Here is a 26019-nt window from a genome sequence, read left to right on the forward strand (position 1 = left end):
TTGTTGTGTAGTTCTTACGGCATTCGGTGTTTGGAACTCATCTTTTGGCTTTCAGTGGCATCCAGTGCTTGGAATGCATCCGTTATATTCAGCCTATGAAATACGTGAGGTGCCAAAAAGGATAACACAGGCTGAAAGTGAATAAAGAACATAACATTCCCGTAACTTCAGAACACGCTCCAATCGACTCATTATTGGAGGCAGGCGCACGTATCACGTAGGCTACATGTATAAGCAATACTCATGCACGCATCAGCGCGTGTCTCGTGCAGGACAGGATCAGACAAGTCTTTCGACCGGGTGAACTTTTTGAAGAATGGTTCACGTCTGAAGAACATCAATCATTTTAAAACACTTACCAAGTTCCTCAACTCTGGCCCATGAACATCCTGAGATTTCTCCCACACCCGCATTGGGCATCTTAACACACAATTTCGTCACACATTTGTCAGATAGTAAAGTTGAATAGCAATCAAGAGGTATCAAGCACGTAGGCACGTAACGGTAAAGCTAGCATCCCATAATTTTATATCGACCAATCAGAAGGCTTCTTTTAAAAACGCACGCGCTGTAAGACAAGTTTAACACCAATATCAAGCAACACCGGTTTTTCTCTTCAGTTTCGATGCCAAAGGAATTATTTAACCCCTCCAGTCCTTAACACCAAATTCCATTTCAAAAGAATAAAAAATACAAAAATTGGTGTCAACAATTCAACACCATTGTTTTTGCAGTGTATTTTTCGAAACAAAATAACGATAATGATAATAACAATACCAACTGGACCGCTGGCCATTCGCTCGATCTTCCCACCGATACAGGGCCCTGGAATGGGCAGTTCTACATTTTTGAGGGAATTTTTCACGACTTCAGAGTGCTGCATTATGGTATGAGGGGCGCGTGTTGCTGTTATCATGCCACTCAGAGGTACCGAGTCATTCCTATTAAAACGATTTCTATCCAATGAAATTAATCAAGAAGTTGTGTCCTGTTGCGTGAAGAAATCATCCTCAAGCTCTGTTGGCTAGCTGCATGCAGTGTACAAAAAGAAGGGCGAATAGTGTCATTGCCCGGCCACCGTAGTAAGCAATCAGCTGGATCAGGGACCTGGGCGAACTCCTCAAACCAACTCTTTACGTTGGACCATGTTTTCGTACACGACCTCGTATACGAATGCCGAATAAGTGTAGGCACACCACACGTTCGGACGTCTAACCACAGCTTAATATTTAACTAACTTGCATGCATAAAGCTGGACTAAACTTTCATTTATTTTATTTCGCCAAACAGCTAGCACAAGCGTTAGAAATGGATGGATGAATAGATTAGTTACAATGGAAACTTTTAAAAATTGCATAAAACAACAAACATTAAACATAAATGTACAAAGATCAAACTGGCTCATTCAGGTCAGACTAACTCCTCAGTCTTAGTCCCTCATTAATGGGTTCTCTTTTGGATAGACTTGGGCCTCTGTTGAAGTTTCCTCGAAAGAAGATTTGAAAATCCCAAGGGGCTGACTAAAATTTATTATTGAAATTAGGAAAAATGAACTAGGAAATGAAGTTATATAGTGCAGTCAACCGTTGAATAAACCAATTTTGCAGCATTGACACGGAAATGGTACACATCGAAAAACCTTACTGAAAAAAAAATCATATGTAGGTACAAAATTTAGAGAGAAAAGTCGGGCCCAGAAATTTGTCTTTGTGTCCCCAGTGAATTCAAAGATTTAAGTTAAGGTTGACCCACTACTCCCGTGTTTACCACATTGTTCCCAAGGAAACAGTCAAATTTTGTTTGAATACACTCCACGCACTCAACGTGAGATGCAGATACGGAATTTAAACTCACACAGTAAAATTCCAGACTTTGTCCCGCAACGGAAAAGTAAAGTACCTGGTTTTTTTTTCTTGGGATCCTAATTTTCGCGATGACACCAAACATACCCAATATAAGATTTGCTTTGGCAGCAATGTAGTCAACATGTGGAGTGAATGTTAATTGAGAGTCGATTCAGTTCCACAGTTCCTTTAAGACCTGGTGCAATTTTGATCATTTTCTCGCAGGTTTTGTGGCTTTTCTTATTTTTTCTTCGGGAAATCCCTTTAAATCATTTTTGCTAAAAACAGCACCAAAGGAGACCGCCTTAGATATAGCAATGTCATGCACACTGGGAGAACCACGATTGTAAAGTCTTTTTACATGGCACTAAAAATCCCGCTTAGATTAGGCCTAGAGACTTATAGCAAAAACGATTTAAGAGGGTTTTTTAGATAGGCCTAGTCTAGGAGACTTTTTTAGGCTAAGATCCAGAGGAGGTCTTCTCATGAACCCATAGGGGTCTTATTTGTGTGTTGGGTTCGGGACCAAAAAAACACAGAAATTAAATGACTTCAATAACGGCGAAAAATACCGTCGCCACCTACGGCGAAAAGAATAGACCCCCTCCAAAGAATCCTGGACCCCCCGATTTTGATAAAGAAAAAGGACGGGAATGTTTGTAGCCTGTACTTTTCAGTGGATCACGCAACCATCTTACCTCAAGGCCCTTTGATGCGCAAGTGTAGGTAAAATATATAATTTTGTTGTGAAAAGGTCGTTCTACTTTCAACTGTGATCAACTCATAGATTTCCTAATTCAATGGGCTCAGATCGTTATTCCTGTCAGGAGGAGGAATGACCAAACGTTACTGTGCATACCCCGTGATGGATTACACTATGAGTGTCACTATTAGAAAATTTTCCAAACCGCAAATGTTTTTTTATTTGAAATTTCTGTTTTTAAATATTATAATGTCTTTGTGTATATACCAAAACATGTAAAAGATTTCTATTTCTGTCTTTGTACTTTTTTGTTCACATTTTCAGAATTTCCACAGATTAATGGCAGTGTCGAGTATCAACCAATTCTTTACTATTTTGTGATCATTTTTCTGATTGAATTTTTATGGAAAATTTATTTTGTTTTACAAGAACTGTTAAATTGAATGTTAACCATGGGCAACATAAATTCAAATTCAAGACAACTCCGATTTAATTTTTTTTTAACACGAAAGGGGATTTAGTTTGGAAAGTGAAATGGAAGCACTTAATTAGTCAAATCTAACAGCAGAGAGCAAATGACAATTCATCATACACACAAAACGCAACTTACCGTAAACTTAATTTGCCTTCAGCAAAAGAATGTTGGAACTTCACAAAGTAAATTTAATGCGGTTAAAGTGGCAATAACCCAAATTGAAAAACACCATTCAAATTTATTCCTACTAGCAAACCCACTCAACATCTATGCTAACCCTTTACATGTTGTCCTGAATATGTTAATGTCTGGGAAGCGTCCAATTTAAGTATATCAACTATTTCTTAACTTTTTCCACATTTTATTTATAATTGATGTTTTAGGAATTATCTTGTGTATTTGGTAAACAAGATTTAATCAAACGAATAAATTAATTTTTCTTGAGAAAAAAAATTCCAATTCACAAAAAATCGGATGCAATTTTCCTCAATACAAAGAGGATATTTTCGACAACATGAAATGGAAGCACAAAATTTGTCGACACTTATCAGCAGACAGTAAGTGCCTTAAATTAACGTACATTGCACAGAAAAATAATTGAACGTAAAAGAAAACTCGCAAGGTAAGCATAACAAGCCTTATTCATAACAAAGGAAATTGTTAAAGCTGAGGAAAATCGAATTCCACTTAGAGTGGCATACGTTTCCAAACAAACCATGTATTACACAATTATTGTAGAGTGGGGTCAAAAATGATTACCTTAAACAGTTTATACCCAAGAGCCAGCCACGTGCCCTCAACGAAATCCATGTACATGTATTTCTACGTCTACACTGCATTGCATTCGGATCCTTGGCTGACGTCACAATTACGTAATTATTTTGAGTTAAAGACGGGAAAGAGAATAGTTGGGTACAAAAATTGTTAACTGAATTGTAACGTAAAACCATTGGAAAAAATTTCGGAATGTATTTATTTTGATCAAAGAAGCTAAAATATTCCACCAAGAGTGGTTGAATTTTGAAGACCGAACTAATCTGGGGGTAACTGAATTGTTACGTTTCAAGCCATTTTCGTATTACCTGTTAAAACTGTTAAAAAAAGCCTGTTGTTGAAATGTACAAGTACGCATGCATACTCTAACGTTGCTATTTGATGTGCCTTCCAGTTAAAAATAAATTACCCAAACTTATCGAAGAACGGCTTGTTCTAATTCACAATTGTCAGGTTAAATTCAATTACGTATCCATGTAGAAGTTTTTTTTATTATTATTGAGAAATCCAATATGTAGGTGTCAAAGAGCCTTCGGCTCGGGTCTTTAAAAACTGCAAAGACAAAGTCGGTCTTAATCACACTTGTTTGAGACCAACCAAACACAGAATTCTTGAGAATGAGCTTTTACCGGATGTAATAGTGAGGAATTCTACATAACGTGAAGTTTTGGTACTCTTGTCTTAAATAGCTCAAGCTGTAGGCCTATAGGCCGAGTAAAAATCAATTATTCGCTTCATTTTCTTTATTTTTTGTTTTGTTTTTGTTGTTTTGTGTATGCTGTTTTAAAGACAGAAAGGGTGATCGCTTATTCAGACACAAATATGTCCACAAGACCACAGGAAAATCCATCCACTACCCATCCACAAAACATGGCCCCCTCCTTCCTCCTGAAAAATAGACGAGAAATAACTTTTAATTGGTCTGATGGTGGTTATACATTTTTATGGATTGATTAACATCGGCGCATCTCCTGTTTCAATTTAGTTTATTCGACTTGAAGTATACAAATAGCCACCATTTGGAAAATTCAACGACACTTAAAATAGTATGTAAGACTCTTAAAAAGTCAAATTGAAAACGAAAAGCGATACAACTTGAAAACCGTGCATCTTGAAAGATATTATTGGTCTTTAACTGTCCAATGTCCTTGTACAACTGATTTAAAGGAGTCGTCTCTTCGCTTGTGACTTCGATACACGTGAGAATAGTTTGTGGCCGATATTGAGAGACGTAAGAGTTATTTGGAACATTTCTTACACCAGGTATATAGATGGTAATGTCTAAGTGCAAAGTGTTTACTAAGACGATCGGATGATGAGAAATTGTCCGGCCTGTTTGGGACTGCGATGTTCTCCAGAGGCGTATCCAGCGGGGGGGGGTTCCTCCCGAAATGCTGGAATTTTTTTAAGGTGTCAGGTTGTGGAGGTTGAGGATCTTTTACAAAGAAAAAAATGGACAGCCGATTTTGGGAAAAAAATTCCATTCTCAACCGCCTATCTCCCCCTGGACAGCCACTCTAAAATTAAAAATTTTCACAAGAAGTTAGGTTTGGTCAACGTCAGTGTTTTCGTCTTCTTTTACAATAACGTCATCAAAATGATCGACTGCCATTGGATTCTCTATACCTTTCATTTTACCAGCCTCAACTTTACGCCCAAATCTGCGTCTCGAGCTGTGCTGGTCTCTCTTCAAACCAACAATTTGCTGTTGTCCAGCAACATTGTCATCGGTTGAAATTCCGCTGAGCACAAACGTGCAAACAGGATTACTCACTCCTGTATCGTCGTCGTTCAAGCCATCCAAATCCAAATCGGCCGTTACAGAGTCTGCCGTCTGTTTACGGTGATCACCTGTGGAAGCACTCCTTGGAAACTTGACATAAAACGCTGGAGGGAGATTCAGACGAGGTTTCTTCTGCTTTGCTTTCTGAAGAAAATACACGACAAGACAGAGGATCATTGCAATCAGAAGAATGGCCCCACCTGTGAAGAAAGCGATGTCGTACCTGTCCGTGGTGTCGTATGTTACACCTGAAACAGAAACATGATGAAAAGTCGCTCTTTTACAGAACAATCAGGCACATTCCTTTTGTTTTCCGTGGAAAAATGAAACGATACTTGGCTTTATCTTCTGAAGGTTTTTAAACATGGCATCATGGTGACGTGCAGCAACTCTTTTAGTCTTTATCGTTCATTTAAAAGGAATTTTTTTTTATAAAAGAAAAAACCTATGATTCGTATAGGGGCACATTTGACCCCTTTTGTGAAGCAAATGAAAATGTTTGAGTCTGAAAATACGCGTGATATGGTCCGCCTGACTTCTTTAATATGAACTAATACACATTCCTTTAGATGTTTAAGTTATTTTATAGATTATGTTCGAACTAAAAAAAAAAGCAGAAAATATGCTTTCAGGATGTATTTTTTTTGTGTTAGGAGACGTTAATTATATACCAGGTTTTACCCTTACCCAACCTATTGATAAACACTGCATGCTCAGTGCTTGTCCAAGAGTTTGCAAAAAATTCACAAGCTTACTCTTGTGGGACTCAAACCCAAGACCTCCTGCTTACTACTGCAGACGTCCTAACCACTCGACCACTGAGCTTGCCGCGGTCGGCTGGCCGGTCTGAGTCAAGTGAAGCAGCAGGTACCACGAACTATTTTCAAGGTGTATTTTTGCGTTGGGGAGATGTTAATTTATATAATGAGTTTTGCCCTTAACCCCCCCCCCAAATAAATACATCTTGAAAATAGTTTGCTGTACCCGCTGCTTCACCTGACTCGGACCAGCCAGCCGACCCTTGCAAGCTCGGTGGTCGAGTGGTTAAGACGTCTGCACTAGTAAGCAGGAGGTCGTGGGTTCGACTCCTACCCGAGTAAGCTTGTGAATTTTTTCGCCAGCTCTAGGACAAGCACTAAGATGCAGTGTTTATCAATATATACGTTTGGTAGGGGCGAAACCCGCTATATAAAATACGTTTTCCTTGTCCCATGCATAAAAGGCACAATGTTTGCCTCAAAGACTACGAAAAACAAAGTAGCTCCGTTCTTTCTGTCAAACAACAACTTCACTGTGCACTCTCCACGATGCTGGCTTTGTCCTATACAGCCCTGTAAAATCACCAATGAGATATGCTGTAAAAAATTAGTAAATAGTGGTTCATACTTAACTACAGTTACACTTCATAGTGCAACCACATTCTCGAATTAAAGAGATGAATAGATCGGGAGATTGCTAAAGTCCTCAGGTTTCAAGTTTGAAATCTTAGAAATTGTGTTGGACTGGCTGCGCAACGTTGCATTCGTTCAACTCATTATATGTATGCATTGTCTTGGATTATGGTAACAAAGGAGAAGAATGCCTTTGTTGAACTGTATTCCAACAATGGCTGCAGCATATGCATTGAGTAGGCACGTTTCGTTCCACCATTCTAACATTCTGCGTTTGGCGTTTGACGGGCATCGTGAGTTGAAAACGCAACGCCCGGCACGTATCATATTTTGTCTTTTTGGTTCTTGTCGGGCTGATCAAGTCATCATTCTATCTCATGAAACCTTAACGACGGAGAAAAAAAGACTGGTGGAAATCTTTGGGACATTTTTACTAGATCAACCTGTGTTGAGATGTCATATTTTACCATCTTACCTGACACAAAGATGCCAATTACATTGCCCACACACATAAACAATAGCATAATTCCCAATGCTCCTGCGGCATCCGACTGTTGTACCTGGGCGCGTACGATGATCATAACCACAGAGGCCGACAGCCCAGCGGCTGCTCCCAACAATAAGGCTAGGACTGCCAACGGTGGAAAGATGGAAAAGGCTGGCATCAAGGAGACTGTCACACTAAAGATGAACAACGCCAACGTGTAAGCCATTTCACCCGTGATATATTTCTTATCGATGAACCAGCCATACCCAATACGGCCCACTATGCTACCGGCACCGAATAAGGACAGCAAGAGGGCAGAAGTCTCGAGATCAATGCCTGCCGAGTTGGCACGAGGGACGATGTACACAATACTCAGCCGCCCAAACCCATGAAAGAAGGCCACAGTTATCGTGAGGATGAAGGCTGTGTTGCGTACAAATCGCCGAAGTCCATATGTATCGAGCAAGTAATGCTTGAGTCTCGAGAAGTAAGTAAGGAAACATCCCATACACGATCTTGGCGTTTCAGTGAGAGACGATGAGCTGGTTCCATCGTCTGAGGTTTGATGCCTGATAGCTTCTACAAAGCCAAGATTTTCAGCCAAGATAAAAGTAACAACGTCTTCTTCGATCTCATCGACTTCCGAATCACGACCTGCCATGGTGTCTTCAGGATCTGTTTCATCGGTACAAGTCTCGTTTTTGCCAGGATTTTGTTTTGTTACACTATGCGCACGCCGTTTTTTCGTGGTTTTTCCCCTAACCATTGGGCGCATGAGTGCTCCAGCAGCTACGATGTGCATATTTATTGCTGCTGTGATCAACATTGAACCGTGCCAGCCGTAAACTTCAATCAGGTAGGTAACTAAAGGTGGGAAGGCAAGTTGACCCGTACTTATGCCCGCTGATGCTAAACCAACGGCGAAGGCAAACCTTTTCTTGAAGTACATTCCCAATGCTTGGACTTCTGCTACATAAAGCATGCTTCCACCAGAGGCTGAAAAAAATAAAGGTATTCTGTAGTGAATAGACCTATAGTGAGCATTCAATATCAACAAACACGGCGTCCACCAAACGGAAAGCTTTTCATAAGTATCATTTACCCCAAATAAAGCCGACGGTAGGTACCGTGCTCATACTGCTGAGTTGCTGGGCACTATATCGAAACTTGGCTGTATTGTTTGTAAACAACACTCAAAATCCTCCCCACATTGGTTTTGTGGGTCGGGTCTACTAGAGAATAGCTACCCAAACAGCACTACATATGCAACTTTCCCATGCGCGCATGGCCATTCGCTGAATAAGACTTTATCATCCGAGATGCCCTTTGACCTCCCACTGTGCACTGCGGTCTCGCTGCCATGATTGTCCTTCTTTTCGAAAGCAACTAAAGTCGTAGCCTAGTGGGGAGGATGGGCGGGAGAGGACTGTTTGGGTAGGTATCGATTACCTTGCTCATCAGGTTGTGAAGGCCAATCCAGGTTAGCAAACCCGACGGCTGCAACCGTCCAGCGGGCTATCGTGTCTCTTGCTGCTGGGCGACTCAGGCTCGTGGAGGTGATGCACAGTTGAGTCGTCGATCCTCTGAGACCCTTAGTCTTGGCCGAGTACCATTTCAACGTACGAACCGGAAACCAGAGTTTATCAGCATCATCCCCAGAATGCGAGGAAATCATAGGCACGAAGATATCTGGGGGTTCAAAGGACGGAGTTTGGTTCTTGGTTAGAACAGCGGGGATGAGGCGGACCCCGTGAGGCTCCCAGCGCAGATGACCATCGCCTACTGAGAGCGCTTGTAATTCGCAGCCTCTTCTAAATGTGACTGCCACAAGGAGGAAGGCCAGCTTAGTACTAGTGTAGGAGGGACGCTTTACTGAAGGGTTCAATGGGAGGACCGGCCAGCATCCGGAGAACCTTATTTAAGTCCCAAGATGCAACTAACTTCTTCGTAGGTGGAAGTTCCATTAACATTCCACGGAGGAGGTTGTTGGAGATGTCAGAGCCATCCTCAAAACCAGTGTAGATGGCAGCCAGGGCTGACCTATAATTACGAATCGTAGAAACTTGGAGTCCAGACTCGAATAAGTGTAACAGGAAATCGGCGACGGCATTCAGAGGAGCATCGGTATGGCATGGAGCCAGAGTCTGTTCTTCACACCACCTAATGAAATGCCGTATTCTGCTGTCGTAAATTTTATGGGTGGATAGATGTCTTCCCCGTGGGGCCATGGCCGCTGCGTGGCAAGAAAGTCCCGCCGAGCGGATGGATCGTTGGACAATGCTTTCGGGAAGGACTAGAGGACAACGGACCAGGAGCCTCGTCAGTCTGAGGAACCATGGTTGGCGAGGCCAGAATGGTGCGATTAGGAGTATCCGACAATATTCGCGTTCGACCTTGGAGAGCACTGTCGGGATAAGGGAGATGGGTGGAAAGGCATGTCCCAGGATGCCTGACCAGTTGATCTGCAGGGAGTGCGTGGCCCAGGCTTTGGGGTGGGCGTTGGGGGGAGAGGCGAAAAGATCGATGTAAGACCTCTCCAGCATCACGAAAAGGGCTTTGACGACCTCTGGATGAAGAGTCCATTCTGTCGGAAGTATCTTGCCGCGGGAGAGAGCATCTGCCAACGTGTTGTCGGGGGCCAGCGATGTGGAAAGCCTGCAGATTGATCGCATGTTCCCTTGCCCACTGCAGGATCTCCCAAGTGAGGACGCACAACTTGGGAGATTGAGTGCCGCCCTGGTGCTTGATGTGCGCCACAGCTGTAGAATTGTCCGAACAAACCGAGACATTCTTTCCGCTGACGTATGGTAGGAAGCGTTACAGAGCATGGAATATCGCTGGCAGCTCCAAAACGTTGATGTGATTCGCCTGGAAGGCAGGTGGTCAAGTTATCGAGATCTGGTGAGGAGGGAAGGAGGCCCCCAGCTATGAGATGACGCATCGGTTGTTGTTATTATCTCTGCCGGTTTTGGTCGCAGGAATGGCAGACCGGCGGTTAAGTGACTTCCCTCTAGCCATCAAAGCAGATGACGTCTAAAGTCGTCCGATACGGGAAGCACATGACTGAGAGGATCCCGTTTGGGCCGATAGCAGGAAAGCAGGTGAAGTTGAAGGGGTCTCATGCGAAGCCTGCACCAAGGTACCAGGTCGACCATACTTGCCATCAGCCCAAGGAGACGAAGCTACGCGCGGGCCGGGGGGGGGGTAACTGAGCTGAGCGAAAAAGGGATACGCATTGCCGAAGATTGGCGATGTGATCGGCCGTCGGGGCAATGATACCTCTGCAGAGATCGAGTTCTGCTCCGAGGAAAATCGAGGACAGTCTTGACTTCTCTCGATTGATGATGAAACCCAGGCGAGAAGAAAGGTCGTAGGTTAGACGAGTTGATGCTATTGCCTCTTCTAGGGTGCGACCCACGCCAATCGTCCAGGCACTGGAAAATTAGCACGTCCAGCTGGTGTAGATGGGCGGCAACGGTCTTCGCGACTCAAGTGAAAATCCTGAGAGATGTCTAAAGAACGGTAGGGCCCGGAATTCGTAGACTTGACTTTTGTACATGAAGCAGAGAAACTTCCAGTCTGTCTTGTGGATGGGAATGTGAAGATATGCGTCCCAGAGGTCGATCGTCGACGCCCAGGACGGTATTGGGATGGAGCGTGTTACATACAGTTAGTATGGTTTCCATCCTGAATTTTCTTGGCCGGATGTACTTGTTGAGATGCTTGAAATTGATTATTAGTCGCAACTTGTTTGTCTCCTTCTTGGGGGTAAGAAAGAAGGTAGACAGGAAACCGTCTGTCATGCCGTCGGGATGGACGTGACTGACGGCGTTTTTCTAAAGCAGGGAGTGAAGTTCGGCCTCCGGCGCCAGGTGTTTGTCTTTGGGTCGGACGTAACATGGCCTCGGACGGAGGGGCACTCGTAAACTCGAGGGAGTAACCGTGAGTGATGGTTGCCAGAACCCACCCGTCCGAGGTGATCTCCCGCCAGAACCCTACGAATATTTGTAGATAGCCGCCGACGGGTTCGAGATTGGCGGTCGCGGAATGTGAAGTGGCGCAGTCATCGGCAAAGACCCTCGAGGTAACGGGGGGCGCGCGACGAAGATCCTCGGGTCGACCGTGGCCGGGTGGGTTTGGTCGAGGCACAGACTGAGGTACAACGCTGGGTCGGTTGTGGGAGCGGAGCGCGAAAAGAATGTGTCTTGGGTGGAAGCAGCTTAGGATTCTGAGGCTGACGCGGCTGAGTTTGCCGCAAAGATGGAGTAATCGGCTCCCGGGAGAAGAGATTCTTCGTGGTGTCGATGCGTTTGGCTTCGGCCTCAAGAAATTCCAGAAACTTGCCGGTGAAGAGATCCTTGCAAGAAAGTGGGATATCTTGAAGTCTAGACTTTACGCCTTCGTGAGGGATATGCATCGCCTCCAAGGCGTTTGTTCTGTGGGTGGAGGAAGCCAGGCAGGAGAAACGAGTGAATTGCTCGAAGGTGAGGGCCAAGCCTTCATTTAGGCCCCGGAACGCCAAAGCCGTGAAGTCTGGGGACACTGGTGAATTCTCCTCGCATGCACTTGCAATGTATTCCGAGAGAAGGAGGAGGAAGGCTGAACAGCGAACGCCGAGGCAAGAAGCCTTGTTCAGTTTAGTCAGGGCGGAAGATCGACTTCCGAGGAGCCTTGCCCGAGTCGACGATGATTTTGTCCCGCGGGCTGCGTCTGGAATTTCCGGCACCGATAAGAAGTTATCGTAATTCTCCCTCGGGAAGTGGTAATATTAAAGCCAGGGCCCTAGGAGGACAAGGGCGCCAGTGTGTGGCCTTGCTTATTGAATCGAAGATCTCGATGCAAGAGCGGTCAAGCGGGATCTCTGTGAAAGTTGGTCCGAAGACTCCAGCCTGGTCGCATGGTGCTTGAAGGAGACGCGGCCGGTGCCCCTCGGGGGGGGGGGGAGTGGGAGCCGGAAGGTCGAGGACTTGGATTATATCACGCTGCAGGAGACGGAGCCGGCCTTCAGAGGGGGTGAGGTCGCCCGTCGAGTCGGTGTCGTCTTCTCCTGACGATGGTGTCTGCTGCTCAGAGTGAGGTGCAGCCATGCCAGGGTCAGATCCATGGGTACTCACGTATGTGACCGAAGGTTCCGGAAGGGGGACACCACCTTGGCCCAGGCTTCGGTAAATACCACGCTCCGAGTAGTCGTCCGTAACCGCGGAGCGGGTTGAAGCTGCGGGAGCCGGGGGCCGAAAGGTCCGGGTCTGGAGCAATGGAAACTGGCGTGGGTCTGTCACTCAGGCAGCGAACTAAGGAGGACAGAGATTCATTGATGGACTGGAACGCTGTCATCCATGGTTCAGGGGAGCGTTCGCGTTATTTAGAATGACGTCTCTTCTTGGTCTTCGAAGCAACCGATTAAGGGGAAGGAGTGCGCTTGCCCTCTGGTCTGGAACGAGGGGGGATTCAGCAGTCGATGCGGCGGGTAGAGTCGAAGGCTGATCCCCCGGAGGGCAGACGGGAGTTTGACTGGTACGGACGCCATCTTCTTGGGGCGGTGGGCCAGCCGAGGAGGGTCCCGAATTACTGGGTTGCCAAGCTGGAAGCCAGAGCCGCGGATGGGTTGCAGAGATCTGAAGCCACGGCGGCAAAGTAGTCGAGTTCTTGCTGGGTGCCCCGGCACCTTGGATTGGAGAACCATCAGGCGGTCCCGACACGGTGGAGCACGGAGAGCCCGCCCTGGTGTCGTCGGTGTGAGGCCGGCTAAGTGTCGGGTCGCCCGGCGCTACCTAGGATGCGGCCTTGCGTGTAGCAGAGCTACGGCGGCCGGAAGCCGTTGCGGGCGGCGGAGGAAGAGGAGCTCCGTTGGTCCGCTGGCTTTTGTGAGCCATAGGCGTTCTGTCGGTCAGCTTGTTGGGTCTTCGACAGTCGTAGGAAGCGCTGGCTCAGTTGACTAGGCGGTCTGTTGGAGGGCGGAGAAATAGAAATTACAAGTCGGAAAATTCCCCATGGGAGTCTGACTACCGCGGAATTGAGCGTCGCGGTCCTCGTCTGAGCAACATATAGGGGTGGAGCACCCATGCGGCTAGGCGTTGTCCCTGTTAAAGTCGAAAGCGCTCTCTCAAGTGGTTAGGCCATAACCCACAGTTGCTGCTACAGTAAGGAAAAACACACGTTCTCTCATGCAGCAATTGTTGTGTGGATTATACGGGCCGCTTTATCGAACAAACGCACCACAGAAGCAGCCCAGCCTATGGGGAGTATAGGGTTGACCGTTCCTAGTAGCACTCACGGTAAGCCCCTGCAGAATGCACACACAAACAAAAAGAGAGAAAGGGCACCAAGAAACAAGAAAATAACACTCTTACCACCACAAATGAAATCACACAAGGTAAAGGTTTATTCAGAAACGATGACTGGATGATAAAGTTGATAAAGTCAACACAGAACCGTGTAGCGAAAATGGAAAACTCGAAAAATTCGAAGATGTCTAAAAGACACGTCCGTTGCGATACGGTGCTGAGAAAAGAAGGATGATCATGGCGGCGAGACTGCAGTGCATAGTGGGAGGTCATAGGGCATCTCGGATGATAAAGTCTTATTCAGCGAATGGCCATGCGCGCATGGGAAATTTGCATATGAAGTGACTGTTCCGGTAGGTAGAGCGCAGTAGACCAAATGTTGCTGTCCGGTTGATACCCACTCTAACGGTGGCAATCGGTCTATTAAAGGGGACATAGCAACCACGGTCAGGTCATGATTTACCTCTTTTATAATTCGCATGAGTACACATGCACAATGTACATGGTCTTCTTGGAACATAATACCAAATATATCAAGTGTCACCGCTAAATTAAGCAAGTTTACCTATAACTCACTAGGGAAAACTACTAAAACGTTTGCAATCAAGAGCAAAACATGAAATTTTTAGAGCAGGCATATTTGCGTCAATATTAGCGACCGAGGAGTAAAGAGGATTTTTTTACTTGATTCTGACTTCAGTATTCACGATCAGCATACACAGTAGTACCGGTACAGGGCACTCACATCACTAAATATTCAAAATCAAAAAGCTCCATTATTTCATACATAATGAGTCATGACCTACTGAACTTATGGAAACAATGTAACAGAATAATGGTGGACTGTAATGGTGGGTTAAAACAAATAAATATTGATCATTGGAACAGTGACTACCAGCGCAGTTGACTACCAGTGAATTAAATCAATTGAACAACCATTCCTTAGCCAAGCACTATTTAAAAATAGTTTACCTGTCAATCCGTTGCTGACTATAAGGAATCCTATCGTTGGTGATAGGGATGACAACACTGCCCCAGTCACGAAGATAACACCACCCGCCATCGTAACAACGCGGGGGCCTAATTTGGTGCAGAGTGCACCTGACAAGGGACCTCAAAGAAAAAAAGAAAAGAAAAGTAACTTGAGCGATTTAATCTATAAAGACGGTTCAGAGAACATTGGTCGATGTATGGGATTTTTTAATTTACCTTCAAAAAAGTATGATGGGCCGATGTCTTTCACAGCACTTGGCACCGATCTCGCAAACGATTGACAATACATCGGAAATGCAAGCGGCAGAGTACGTTTAGAAACAAATCAGCGAACGGTGAAATCGGGATAAAATATATATTTAAATCAAACCCCCTTCCACTCTTCCTTCAGTGATTTTGATAAACGGGTAGGTTTCCTCTAGATCAGGTGAACTTAATGCACGCCTGGTAAAGATACCAAATGTCCACAACTGCAGCCAATACTTGTTCGTACGGTATCCTGAAGCATATTTGGACCACGATACAGTTTGTAGGGCGATGCCAATCTCACCACCACACGGCCAGATCAAATACTATGTAGGCCCTAGGCACCAATAGATTTGTGAGACGGCTGAGATTTTCGCCAAGGCGGGATCGGATACCAATACGCCAAGGCAAGAGCGTATGACTCACAGCGGTGAGATAGATTGTCAACGGCGAGATAATTACTCCCCGCAACGAAATATTGACTCGTTGCGGCGAGAGAGTAACTCGCAGCAGCGAGAAAATACTAATTAATAGCATTTAAAAATCATGTGGCCCTTATACGCTTCCGTATCTTAGTATGGGGACTTGGTTAATAAAATTCGCCCAGTCATGAGAAATTCAGTCCCTCGTATGTATGAGCTCATGCGTCAAGTTAAGAAAAGAAAGAAACAGAAAAACCCAAATAACACAAATTAAGCTGGCCTTTCAATGTCTAACTCAAGAGGGGGTCGACCCCCTTTCAACCTCTACCCCCGACTTCGATTGCAATGTGTCTGTCGATCCACTCTGTCGTTTGAGCTGCATGCATGCTTGGGGGCATGCTTTAATTGAAACATGGCTTGAAAATGAGGTGGTTGATTACAGAATGGCAGCGGGGAAGAGAAGGATATTTCCGTGAAGGTGAATTTCCTCCGACCGAAGGTTGTCTTTTACAATATCTCAGTGTTTCACTACACAAAAAATAGGCCTTGATACGGTATTCTACAGTGGTTAAATATTGCGTCTGCCTGTACGTAAGTATCTAGCTAGCCATCCCCATGGATTTATGAAAAAAAAACTATTTCTGTCAATTATAAGTGAGGTCTGCCCCCCCCAAAAAACGACAGTTTAAAGGAGAGGGCACGATATGGAAAAGGGGAAGATCTAAAATATGCTTAAACCCTAACAGTCCTCCAATTATACGATTTTGCATAAACCCTAGGGGGTCAGGGTTAACCGTTAAACTGCCAGCAACAACAATATGGCCCTAGAACCAGTGTTATAGTCCAGTACTTTTTTCCGAGTACAGAGTACTGCCGAGTACTTAAATTTACGAGTACCTGAAAGTCTGAGTATACAAGAACTGATTTTAAAGTACGAGTATTTGTACTAGTAGTAGTACTTCTAATTTCGAATACAAGTCAGAGACTTTAAGTCCTTGTAATTAGTCAAATTTGTGTGTCAAACTGTTTAAATGAATATGACCATGGATCTGCAACCTTTTTGTAACTGTTTTTATTAAAATCTGCCACAACATTCCCAAATCAGTATGTTTAGTTAAAGTTTCAGATTATATTTAGTCCCAAAACTGTGTACATTCATTTTAGGCTCCTTGGCAAGACAGAGTTTTAATTGCTAATTTAGCTATTCTGTTATTTGGAACCTGAGGTCAAACGTAAGTGCAGTTACCAAGTCTGAATGCAAGGTAACCTGGGACTCATATATGTGACCCCTGCCGAGTTGGCTTGTCACAGAAATTATGTGACGTGCTTGCTATCGAAATGATGACTCAGCGTCCCATCCTTCTGTGTTAAGTGTAACGGAGTTGCAGGTTAAAGATTGTACTTCACTGAAATAATGAAAAACGTGAGTTTTGGTCTAAGTGAAATCTTGAATTCAGATAAAATATAAAGTACTTACTCATAAGTCCTCTCATTAAAATTCCCATCGATACAACTAAGCCCACAGTTGTTGCACTGGCCTCAAAATAATCCATCCAGATAGTCAAATACACACTCAGAGACGAAACATAACCGATTGATGTGAAGTAAGCTATGAACGCACCACAGTCAACAACCCAGGCCCAACCGGAATCGGTCCGGGGAATTTTGTTCGTTCGTCCCATTACGCCTGGCAAGCCGCTCGTTTCTTGCCCTGCAAAAACCGCAAAGACGTGAGTTCCATTTTACTTCAGAATCTGATGACGACTACGTCTCACCCGTTCCATCATTATACTCATTAAATATAGTGCAAAGTACACCTCCACAAAATACTGACATGCGCAGTGTTCTACGGAACTGAGGCAGCGCGTTAAAGGGACAGTATTAGTTTGCCAGTAGTATATCCATTAACTTAACGTAAATACTTGTATTTGGCTGAAGCATAAATGTGATTTAAGTCAGAGCATGTAAAACCAAAAACATTGGAATGGGGTGATTGACAGACTATAATAGGTACCATTGTACTCAAGGGCATGAAATTCGTTTTCCGCACCCGTTTGAAATTTTGTACGTTTTTTAAAAAAATTCAAAATTACTCTTGCTTAAAAAGTATACATATTGTGCGATATTCTAAATGAGGGACGCTCTTTGCCCTGAGTATCAGTGATTTGCCATAACCGAGTTCACGATAGTGGATCTGTGTGGGTTTAACCGCTACTGAAGCCTACAGTAGTTGACTAATGATTCCTTAACAAGACAGCTAATTAGCCCCATCTTGAACCAAAGGCTTAAATCCACTTCTGCTACAACTAATCTAAAAGTTGGCATGGCGAAAAAAGAACGTTCAATTTTGCTGTAAAGAAGAATTTGGGTTTTTTTAATTCACAGCCGGCAATACACTCACTTTTCTCAATTTTTTTGTGTTCACGGAGATTACAATTGCGCTCGTTTTCAATAGTCTGAATCAAGCTCTTTTGCTGTCTCGGTCAAGGCGTTCATCATTGGCCTTCCGTAAACCGACAGCGACTTTTCTCGTACACAGACGTGACAGGGCCTATTAGACAGCAAGTTACACATGAGTAATGGGTTTGCGGTTATACCATTGAATCAATCTCTTTTGGGCGAGGTGTGGTTCTTAAAAGAACCGGCGAGTGTTAACTCGACGTTTCGGCCAGTGTGCTCTGGCCGTCCTCAGGAGACTGTGATGCACATGCACACTCTTCATGTCTCTTCCACCATGCAAAGCTTCAAATCTTACTCAGCTAGTTACACACATGTACAGGTGCCTGTATGTAGACCTTTTTCACTAATAAATTCATAATTATGCACGCATGCGCACAAAAGGCCTTGGCGGCAATAAGTGTGAGCAGGTCATTGAAACGGTACAGCGGTGTGACTTTGTTGAGATCGCCGTACCTTAGTATAGCCCCCTTACATCAAAAGTTGTATAAACCTACATCATTAGTGCAGAGTATAGTACGTGTTTACAAATGCACAGGTTGGCTCGAAGAACACTAACGATGTAATTTATACTACTTATGATGGAAGGGACCATACTAAGAAACGGTGATCTCGCACGCAAAGGACAAATCACGATTGTAAAGTCTTTTTACAGAGCGCTCAAAAGCTCGCTTAAGCTTAGATTAGAAACTAAAATCAAAATAAATTAATGGGATTTTCTGAAGAAAAAATGAACAAAGCCAGAAAACCTGAAAGAAAATTATCATCAAAGTCGCACCCCTGTACCTTTTCAATGGCCCGCTCTCACTCCTTGCCGTCGGAACCATTTGTGCGCATGCGTGCAGAATTATGAATTATTATTGAAAAGGTTTATTATCCGCAGTCCACATGCAGTGCAAAAATAAAGGCCCAACCGTGACCTCTGCGGCCCTTTTGATATGCAAATCAACTAAGCAGAGAATACGAAAGGCCACCCGTGCCATCCACTACACTTTTCAAAACGTGAGTCTTTCCACAGATCGTTTTTACAAAATACATATTGCCAACTGTGTTTTTATGAGACACATCTTTCAACACCTCATAGAACCAAAATGCCAGAATTTGCAGCAACATTTCTACAATAGATATCGTAAAAAATTAACTTGAAAAACATATTTCGTAAAAACGAACTTGGAAAGCAAACCTCGCTTCTTGGAAACATGATTCATGTCACTATAGTGTGCTTTCGTTCAAATGCCCTGGTCGAACTGTTTGCACAAGGGTTTGGGGGTGCCCCTCATTATGATAAAGTTCCAGTGACTTTTTTCACTGAAGATAGCACATTGCTTACTGCATACATTTTCATGGGTCATGTTTGCACACGTATTGAAGGCACCACGCAGCAAATAATTCAAGAATTCGGATATTGGATTCGCCTTGTTCGGTGATTTTGATTGTTCAAGTGAAATTTTCCAATGCGTTTCGGGACTGGTACTATCTGGCTTAGTCACTTTCACTATAGCTTATAGGGTCTATGACTGGTAGTTGATATTGACAATGATCCAGCCTAAACTGGTCCTGTATTTATGGTGTTCTATTCAGGCCACATTACACTGCGCGATGAGATTTGTTTCTTTGCGCAGTGAGTGTTGTTTCGCTGCGCAATGAGAGTTGTTTCTCTGCGCGGTGAGTGTTGTTTTTCTACGCGATGAGTGTTGTTTCTCTGCGCGGTGAGTGTTGTTTTTCTACGCGATGAGAGTTGTTTCGCTGCGTGATGAGAGTTGTTTCTTTGCGCGGTGAGTGTTGTTTCGCTGCGCAATGAGAGTTGTTTCTCTGCGCGGTGAGTGTTGTTTCTCTACGCGATGAGAGTTGTTTCGCTGCGCGATGAGAGTTGTTTCTTTGCGCGGTGAGTGTTGTTTCCCTGCGCGGTGAGTGTTGTTTCTCTGCGCGGTGAGTGTTGTTCCACTGCGCGATGATAAAAGCAACACGTGCCGCTCTTACTATAATGTAGCAGAGTGTTTGAAGTTGTGAAAAATTCCTTCGAAAATGTAAATTTGCCCATCCCAGGGCCCTATATCAGTGGGAACATCAAGCGAACGGTTGGCGGTCCAGTTGATGTTGTCGTTGCTATTATATTTATCGTTATTTTGTTTCTAAAAATATAGCACTCTACTCATTAGGTCACATCATGTGTTTTAACCCCACTTGTGGTGTTTGAATTTTAGTTTTTGTTTTGGCGTATTAGCAAAGGTGGCCTACAGGTCGTATGTCTACAAAATTATTCAGCAGATGATGTACATCAATGTAATGATTTTCACCGCTATTTTCCCTGAAGACGAAATGTGTAAACACATTTGCGAAAATCTATCAAAGGGTAATATATTATCGCTGTTGTGCGATCGGTTAGCTGGAAAAGAGAACGAAATTTCATTCAAACTTTTTTAACCTAATTTTGTACCCAATTATCAATCCAATAAATTTTTGTGGAGTGTTTCCCTGAAATATCCTTGATACAATTCGGAAGACAAACAACTCTCATAAATATAATCCTTGCAAGGCTGGTAACTGTTAATTTGAAATTTTATTTTAAAACAAACGGATAACAAATAGCATGTCACTAGCGTTTTGTACACTGAAGTCACCTGTGTCCATATTGGTCAACTTCGAATTTTTGTAAAAATCTCTTTGTGAAGTGTTCCTTGTCCGTCCATGGAGGCCAAAGTCACCCACTGAAATGTTTGTTCCATTTTCTTAAAAACACTGATAGCGAAAACAAATCATGTAAAACTGAAGTTCAAACAGGCGAGGTCCGAAAATTAGGCATAAAATCGGTCAAAGACCCCCCGGACACTGTGCAAGGCGTATCAACAAACGTCAATAAATCCTCAAGCTAAAACGTGAACTCAAAAGAGGATACAATACAAATGCATGAAACTAGACTTGAGGTTGCAAGCTTATGTGTCTCTGAACCAGCCTCAACTGATCTGCAGTGTCTACAACGCATTAATCTACAGACTTGGAATATATTGTGCATACTTAGAAAAGCTTTACATGCACCAACGTTTTGGGTAAAAAACCCAAACCTATCAACTCAGTGGAAAAGAAATTGTTATGTGTGTACATCGCATATCGTGCAACTCTACAATTAAAAAAAAATGAATATATAACCTTTGTGGTCTCGTTTGCAGAGACGGTTTCTCTCTCCCATGATACATATTTATCACACTTTACATGACACGGTTTGCAAAAACTCGACAAATGTGAAAAATTACCCTCCAAACTTTAAGTGTCCTTTCAATTCATCACCCTGTTACTTTTGAGGTACAAAGATTTGGCAATAAATGGTCTCTTTTCACGTGCAGGTAAGCAAAAGGGACATTGAGGGTCCAAATTTCTTGTCGTTACGAAAACAAATGAGAAAAAATGATATCCAGGAGTGAGCTGACCGATTATTTATGAGGGTGAAACTGCGACTAATGGGTATATAGCCATGTCTGCTGGGTATCGGCATTTTGTGCGGAACATCATGGGGCCTAAACGCTAGGGAAGAGCGTAAGTGATTACGATGGTCAAGTGCGAGTCTACGTGGCACCTTGAGGTTTGTTTGTCCATCGTGTCGTTTTCGTCCAGCCTGTTGTCAGAGTTTACAGAATGACTAACACTGACGTTTTGTAGTAGGTAGTGGTGTTTTGTAAATGGTGTGTACTACCTTTAAGGCGTTCCTTCACACAATGTATTGTTGATCATGCGTCTGTTCATCTTTGGACCTGCCGTGCATATGGTGTGGTTGATTTGTTTAAAGAAATATACATGACTGACGTGGCAATGTACATGGTCACCGCTGACACTTGGCCTTTATAGACATTGGACTGTATTAATACCGGCAGTTTGATATTATCGTTGGTCGTCTTATTTGTTTCCTGTTTTTCAAATAGATACTGGCAAAAGTACAACAGCAGAAAAGAGTACAGAGAAAAGGTCCCAGTCAGTCTGACACAAATTCAGGAGAGTGTGTTTATTTAGGAATACCGGTACATGCCCACATTGGGTCCTTCCACAGAGAACGAAACCTATCTAGTATCATGCAACCTGTCTAGTACAGCCTTTTTCCTAAGGGTTGGGGCTTTTGTGGGATTTTTTGACTCTCCTTAACTTGGCATCGCCACTTCCGCGTGTGTTCTCCATTCCATTTGCTTCGCCAGTTTTACTTCAAGCCGAGCCACGATGGCTTTAGCGAAAGGCTTTATAAGAGGAGTAAACACGTAAAGTCAGTGAACACGAAAAGGAATAATTAATTCTGTTCAATGGGTATACTTTCTTGTATTACCTGCAGTCTGAGTTGCTATCGTGCATCTGAAACATTTAGAATTTCTGGTTTATGATAATTTGAAACCAGGCATGGGTGTGAGGGGGTTGTTACCATGCATTTCTAACGCCGAGAGTACATGAGGTGCGGTCTGAAAGTCAACATGTAGATTTTTGACGGACGACCCCTGCAGTGATTAACATTACCATGGAACAGTCGAGGATTAAAGGGATTATAGACTCATCTATACCACCTTCTGTAATTAATTTCCAAAACAGTATAATTTTTTTGACCTGCCCAAATAATCTCTGTATGCCGGTTCCCTGTCATACCAATAACATGTACGGTAGATAATCTCTGAATACTAAAATAAAGTATGACGTCATGTCTAGGATGTGCCTTCAATTTTTAGTTGACGCGTGCTTGCACACCGTTCCGTTATTTTTGAAACAGTAAGCGTAATCGAAGTTCTGCAGTATTGGAGATCAATAATAAATGCAAAATACCAAGAATTACTCGGGGATTTTTAAAGAATTGTAGTGTATGTGGGGAAATTTGCGAAGAGGGGTAGGTTATATACACCAGATACATGTATCTGCGAATATTGACGACAGAACTGAAAATCAATGACATAGATCTCAAAAACTTCTTCCAGTTTAAAAAAATGTTCGGAAACGGGAGGAATAGACCGATTGCGGCAAGTAAGTCGTGGCCTACAGATTGGTTATCAAACATCAACAAACGTGGGGGTCCCCATAGCAAAGTATGTTATTTCAAATCAGTGGTTAGTGTGTTAAATTTTAGATTAATGAACAATTTATGGTGAAGTTATTTGACGAAGAAGAAAAAGCAAAATATGCCATCAGCTCCTGCTGGATTTGGAAATTGAGCGGGCATCGTTTCCTCATTTACATACACCCGGCAGGATTCTGCCGGATTCATTACCCGCTACCGGTCCACGCATGCGTCATCGCATCCATCCCCACATACACTGCAAGTGTCATTTACCAAGAATAAAGTTGACGGTTAGGAAACTGATACTCAGACTACTGATGTGCTGAGTGCTGTACCGAAAATATGCTTTATTTTTTGTAAAAAACACTTAAAATACAAATTGCTATGGGAGGACGCCATGTTTGTTGACATTTTATTGGACTGGTTCCCGTCCCATCCGTAGTCTCCAGACGTCTTTCGAACATAGGAACCGGTAGCGGGTAAAGAATCCAGCAGAATCCTGCCGGGTGTATGTAAATAAGGAAACGATGCCCGCTCAATTTAAACAATCCAGCAGGAGCTAATGGCATATTTTGCTTTTTCTTCTAAGTCAGAATAACTTCACCATAAAGTTTTCATTTATCTAAAATTTAACCCACTAACCACTGATTTGAAATGAATTGCCGTAAAATAATTTGTCGATGATAATCATTAAAAAACAAATTAACTGTGATCAACAGAAGCTTAGCAAGACTAGGAACTTGTGTTTTATACTCCTCAGCGCGTATTTACGTATTTCATGGTAAAGCATTGCTACTGGCCTGACAAAAACTTAAATATTCAGCATCCAAATTGACCAGAGTAATCGCACACGGTAAACTACAGCTTCAGTTCAGTCTTCCTCGTAAACTTTATCAGCACCACACTTCCAATGACATAAGTCTGTGTTTTTGAATAAAACACTGTAGAGCGTATTATCATTGTGTCACGGTGTCTTTTCTTCAACTCTGGCCTCGCAAATAATTTCTAATCAAATCCACAGATTACATTCTCAAGCACGTAATAATGATTGATGTATTGTATCTTAGAATGGATTTGAAAATAATTGTAAGAAAGATCAGAATCAGAGCAAGAAAAGCTAAAACATTGTTATGGCTGCTGTTAATGTTATTTATTTCCTCGAGCTAATGCTGACTGTTGGTCGTAACACTCTTTCTAATTACATTTGTTCTAAAAAAAGTTAGAAGGAATGCATGAAAAAGAACACGAACAGAATCAACACGTGCAACGTACAGCGTATACTTCGCAAGCACAGGGGACGGAAGTGAAAGAAAACAGTAAAGGCGCCCTCTTAAACACCATGAAGTAAAGGGCGACAGTGCACGACGCGTCGCGTCGTCCTTCGTGCCGTGCGTCGCGTCGTGCTTCAGGCGACGTAATACGTGACACGACGCACGACACGACATATGACGCGACGCGTCACGGTGTGACACGACGGGCAAGCGGAAGGAGCAGAAAAAATGCAACCAGGAAGGGACGTGAAACAGCACGATGCGACGCAGGACGCGACACGTCGTGTGTGTGCAAATGTAATGGCAAGAAGGCGACGATGCGACGCGACGGCACGACGCAAGGCAGCCGTTGTACCGTTGCGTTGTGTGGTTGCGTCGCCTTGGAAGAGGCTAGATAGAGGCAGAAATGTGTGTCATAAATAGTACACTGTGTCGTGATAATTAAATCAATACTGAAAGAAAGGGTGTCACGTGAGCGTGAACGCGCAACATTAACTTTAGCGTGCTGTCATGCCATTTTAAACGAAGCAAGATTCTTGTGTCATCTCACGGTAATTCGTCCAAACAAACACTGCCGTTTTGTGGTGTTGATAGAAAAAGGGTACGGCTAAATCAACGCGTTATTACAAAAGACCATACTCACGGGGTGTTTTCAGAATTTATCTTATTTATTTTAATATGTTAAGTTGGGTGGCACAAGTCTAATTGGGGTTCTATGCCTCTCTTTCATCTTTTTAATGTGGCTTAAAACATTTAGATATAAATAACCACAAATTTAAAATTCTTCATCAGCATATATAACATTAATTTGTAATGAAGTTTCATTTCAGTGCTCTTCCTTTTATTTCCAAATGCTCAAATAAAAAAAGGTAACCTCGCATTCAATTAATATTGCCAAATTGTGAATATATTGTCACCAACACCACGAACTGACACACATCTTCACTTTTGTGCCAGTTCGTGAAAAGCGTGATTAGAGCAGTTTTGGTTTCACGAAGTGACAGAAATGTGTGCGCGCATATAGTACTCTCGTGCATTATCGAACAATCTCGTTTTCACGAAGAAGCACAAATGTGTGTTTTGTCAATACAACATAGAAAAAAAGGGTTAAATGTCTGAAATGATTTTATTTTACCCGTAAATGGGTGACTTAACTGAAGAAAAATGCTCTCACGGCAAATCACGGATCACGTGACACAAGACATTTGTGCCTCTTCGTGAAAACGAAAATATCACATTTCTATAAAATACGCGTTGAAGTGCGTACACATCTATAGATTTGTGTTACTTCGTGGTGTTGGTAACGATACACACTTGTGAAATTCCCAGGTTACGGGCCTGTTCTTGGTCAACTCTACCTTTGAAACTGCTGCAGAAACCCGTTTTAGATCATTTTATGTTAAAATAAGACTTTGAATCCAATCGATTATTTTGACGATTATATCGACTGTATAACATCCTTCCCACTTTTCAAAGTAACATATCGCAGCATGTTGGCAAAAGAAATCCTGTTCAAGCTGGCCTGCTATATACGGAAGCCAGTTGGTACCAAGGGGCAGGATGCAAACTCATTTGAACACCAGTTGTCACTGCCGTCAGACAGTTGAAGTCAAGGCGTCTTAAAAAGATTATGGAACTTCTCAGCTCTGCCGCTGAGATAACACACTCCCATTGTAATCTGTTTCTGCTAAATAAGTGGCGGATGTTAGAAAATTATGTTGCAGCCGCCAGATAAGTATGAGACGGGCGCCAGAACTTGGTTTGATAAAATTCAGGCGCGGTTCAAAACAAAAAGTCTTATCCCATCCCTTGGCACTATCCGGCTTCCGTAATTCTACAGCATAAAGATGTACTCGTGTATGCGGTGCA

At 43.2% G+C, this 26019-nt stretch overlaps 1 protein-coding gene across 4 annotated transcripts; it reads right to left on the bottom strand.

Moving 5' to 3' along the window:
• Window positions 1-1253: 1253 nt before the first annotated feature.
• On the bottom strand, window positions 1254-21206 carry LOC110989025 (monocarboxylate transporter 13-like). 4 transcript variants are annotated; one of them, XM_087138206.1, is made up of 5 exons: window positions 21111-21206; window positions 16880-17113; window positions 14714-14854; window positions 7446-8453; window positions 1254-5827 (listed from the first exon to the last, which is right to left on the bottom strand). In XM_087138206.1, exons 2-5 carry the CDS (start codon window positions 17082-17084, stop codon window positions 5340-5342), a joined length of 1842 nt encoding a protein of 613 aa, XP_086994332.1. In that variant the 5' UTR covers window positions 17085-17113; window positions 21111-21206; the 3' UTR covers window positions 1254-5339. The 4 variants fall into 4 exon arrangements, with proteins under 4 accessions (XP_086994332.1, XP_086994333.1, XP_086994334.1 ...); XM_087138207.1 differs by lacking the exon at window positions 21111-21206 and adding an exon at window positions 14426-14490 and having other exon boundaries at window positions 16880-17201; XM_087138208.1 differs by lacking the exon at window positions 21111-21206 and having other exon boundaries at window positions 1254-5723; window positions 16880-17201.
• Between the last annotated feature and the right edge of the window lie 4813 nt (window positions 21207-26019).

The sequence above is a fragment of the Acanthaster planci genome, linkage group LG06 (genome assembly GCF_054643075.1).
Source record: "Acanthaster planci isolate LZ-2023a linkage group LG06, COTS_SCS, whole genome shotgun sequence".
Taxonomy (NCBI): domain Eukaryota; kingdom Metazoa; phylum Echinodermata; class Asteroidea; order Valvatida; family Acanthasteridae; genus Acanthaster; species Acanthaster planci.